We start from the raw sequence: 3,045 nt of genomic DNA, 5'->3' as shown, positions 1-3,045 counted from the left end.
GGAGGGGGTGGTGCTTGCCTCCAGACGGAGAAGGGGGGCCTTGACATTGAAAAAATCAAAAGTGGTCTGACCCTGACAGGAGGCTGTTTTTGTTTTTTTGTTTTTTGTTTTTTTGTTTTGAGATGGAGTCTCGCTCTGCCGCCCAGGCTGGAGTGCAGTGGCGCGATCTCGGCTCACTGCAACCTCTGCCTCCCAGATTCAAGCGATCCTCCTGCTTCAACCCCCCGAGTAGCTGGAATTACAGGTGCCCGCCACCACACCCGGCTAGTTTTTGTATTTTTGGTAGAGACGGGATTTCACCATGCTGGTCAGGCTGGCCTCGAACTTCTGACCTCAGGTGATCCGCACGCCTCAGCCTCCCAAAGTGTTGGGATTACAAGTGTGAGCCCTTGAGTCCAGCGGGATGGGGACTTTTAAAACTGAGATTGAGATGGGGTACCCTCCAGGCCCAACTTTAAGGGAGAAAAGGAGCGGGCCCTGAGTGTGATGAAGGGTAGGGCGAACTACAGATACTAAAGGCCAGGACCTGTCCATGATTTAGCCAGTAAGCCTGGCCAGACTCAGGGGCAATCAGGGCGAGGGGCCCGATTCAGAGAGGAAGGGCTAGGAGAGGAAGGGGCGGGGCTTGCTTGGGAGATTCTCTGGTCCCCTGCCTGCCCTCTATCACCTTCTGAGACGTTCCTTCTTCTCTGCAGGGTCCCCCGACCTCTCTTCGCTCTCGCTCACCGTTTCCAGGAGCACAGGTGAGCAGCCCTCCACAGTTCCTGCCCACTTGCTCGTGCAGGATGGGGTTGGGAGGACCCCACAGAGATGTCTCTGTTTGGGGCTTCACGAGGTTCACCTCAGCTTTCCCCTGACAGACTACATCCCTCCCTGCCAGTTGAGATGGGCCCTTTAGGTTTTCTTACCTCTTGGACTGTTAAGAGCGTGACAGGTGGCCAGGCGCGGTGGCTCACGCCTGTAATCCCAGCACTTTGGGAGGCCAACGCGGGCGGATCACGAGGTCAGGAGATCGAGACCATCCTGGCTAACACGGTGAAACCCCATCTCTACTAAAAAATACAAAAAAGAAAAAAATTAGCTGGGCGTGGTGGCGGGCGCCTGTAGTCCCAGCTACATGGGAGGCTGAGGCAGGAGAATGGCATGAACCCGGGAGGCAGAGCTTGCAGTGAGCCGAGATTGCGCCACTGCACTCCAGCCTGGGCGACAGAGCAAGACTCCATCTCAAAAAAAAAAAAAGAAAAAGAGCGTGACAGGTAAAACTAACCACCTATCCATGCGCGAAGCCTTCTTTAGAGATTCGCTGTGGCTTAGCAGAAGGTAATCACTGCCATCCTGGGCTTTGGTTTACATACTGCTGTCACTGCCCCTCCCTGTGTGAATGTCTGCAAGTCAATTCCCCAGTCCAGGCCTCAGTTTTCCTCATCTGTAAGATGGACAGAATAACAGTGCCTCTCTTTCAGGGAGATTGAGAGTATTCAGTGAATTGATATAGATACACTTTCCAAGCAGTATCTGGCACAGAGTAAGGGCTCAATAAGTGTTAACTGTTAGTGGTATAATAATAATAACAATAATTATTATTATTACTAAACAGTCTATAACAGTGGTTCATTTTTGGTGTGTACTTTTTTTGTGTGTTTTGTTTGTTTTTGTTTTTTGAGACGGAGTCTTGCTCTGTCACCCGGGCTGGAGTGCAGTGATGTGATTTTGACTTGCTGCAATCTCCACCTCCCGGGTTTAGCAATTCCCCTGCCTCAGACTCCTGAGTAGCTGGGATTACAGGCACCCACCACCACACCCCACTAATTTTTTGTTTTTTAGTAGAGACAGGGTTTCACCATGTTGGCCAGGCTGGTCTTGAACTCCTGACCTCAGGTAATCCGCCCGCCTCAGCCTCCCAAAGTGCTGGGATTACAGGTGTGAGCCACCGCACCTGGCTAGACAGTGTTTTTTTTTTTTTTTTTTTTGAGAACGAGTTTTGCTTTTGTTGCCCAGGCTGGAGTACAGTGGCACAATCTTGGCTCACTGCAACCTCCACCTCCCAGGTTCAAGCGATTCTCCTGCCTCGTCCTCCCAAGTAGCTGAGATTACAGGAATGAGCCACCATGGCCAGCTAATTTTTTTTGTATTTTTAGTAGAGATGGGGTTCCTCTATATTGGTCAGGCTGGTCTTGAACTCCTGACCTCAGGCGATCTGCCTGCCTTGGCCTCCCAAAGTGTTGGGATTACAGGCGTGAGCCACTGCCCTCGGCCTCAGACAGTGGTTCTTAAACCATGTGCATCAGAATAATCCAGAGCACTGGTTAAAACATAATGTTGCCTGGTGTGGTGGCTCACACCTGTAATCCCAGCACTTTGGGAGGCCAAGGTAGGTGAATCACCTGAGGTCAGGAGTTTGAGACCAGGCTGACCAACATGGAGAAACACAATTTCTACTAAAAATACAAAATTAGCTGGGCGTGGTGGCACATGCCTGTAATCCCAACTATTCAGGAGGCTGAGGCAGGAGAATTGCTTGAACCTGGGAGGCGGAGGTTGCGGTGAGCCAAGATCACGCCATTGCACTCCATCCTGGGCAACAAGAGTGAAACTCCGTCTCAAACAAACAAACAAAAAAACAGCCGGGTGTGGTGGCTCATTCCTGTAATCCCAGCGCTTTGGGAGGCTGAGATAGGCAGATCACAAAGTCAGGAGTTTGAGACCAGCCTGGCCAATATGTTGAAACCCCATCTCTACTAAAAATAATTTTTAAAAAATTAGCTGGGCATGGTGGTGGGCGCCTGTAATCCCACCTATTTGGGAGGGTGAGGCAGGAGAATTGCTTGAACCCAAGAGGTGGAGGTTGGAGTGAGCCGGGATCGCGCCACTGCATTCCAGCCTGGGTGACAGAGCAAGAGACTCCGTCTCAGAAAACACAACAAAAAAAAACATAATGTCAGGTCCCACCTCTCAAGTTTCTGATTCAGTAGGTTTGCGATGAGAAATTATTTGCATTTGTTTTTTTTTTTTTTCGACGGAGTCTCGCTCTGTTGCCCAGGCTGG

The 3,045-nt window shown here is 50.6% G+C and overlaps 1 protein-coding gene across 1 annotated transcript in view; it reads left to right on the top strand.

Annotated features, from left to right (window-relative positions):
- The first annotated feature begins 486 nt into the window (after positions 1-486).
- The window catches only part of RELB (RELB proto-oncogene, NF-kB subunit), a 52,505-nt gene continuing 49,946 nt past the window's right edge, over positions 487-3,045 (top strand). Inside the window, exons 1-2 of the mRNA XM_017874282.1 lie at positions 487-493; positions 696-743. Of these exons, the coding sequence (XP_017729771.1) occupies positions 487-493; positions 696-743 (55 nt within the window). The remainder of the gene's footprint in view (positions 494-695; positions 744-3,045) is intronic.

The sequence above is a fragment of the Rhinopithecus bieti genome, unplaced genomic scaffold (genome assembly GCF_001698545.2).
Source record: "Rhinopithecus bieti isolate Rb0 unplaced genomic scaffold, ASM169854v2 scaffold_7888, whole genome shotgun sequence".
NCBI classification, from domain to species: Eukaryota; Metazoa; Chordata; class Mammalia; order Primates; family Cercopithecidae; genus Rhinopithecus; species Rhinopithecus bieti.
The sequence above is the reverse complement of the archived record's forward strand: the minus strand, read 5'-3'. Positions and strand labels throughout refer to the sequence as shown.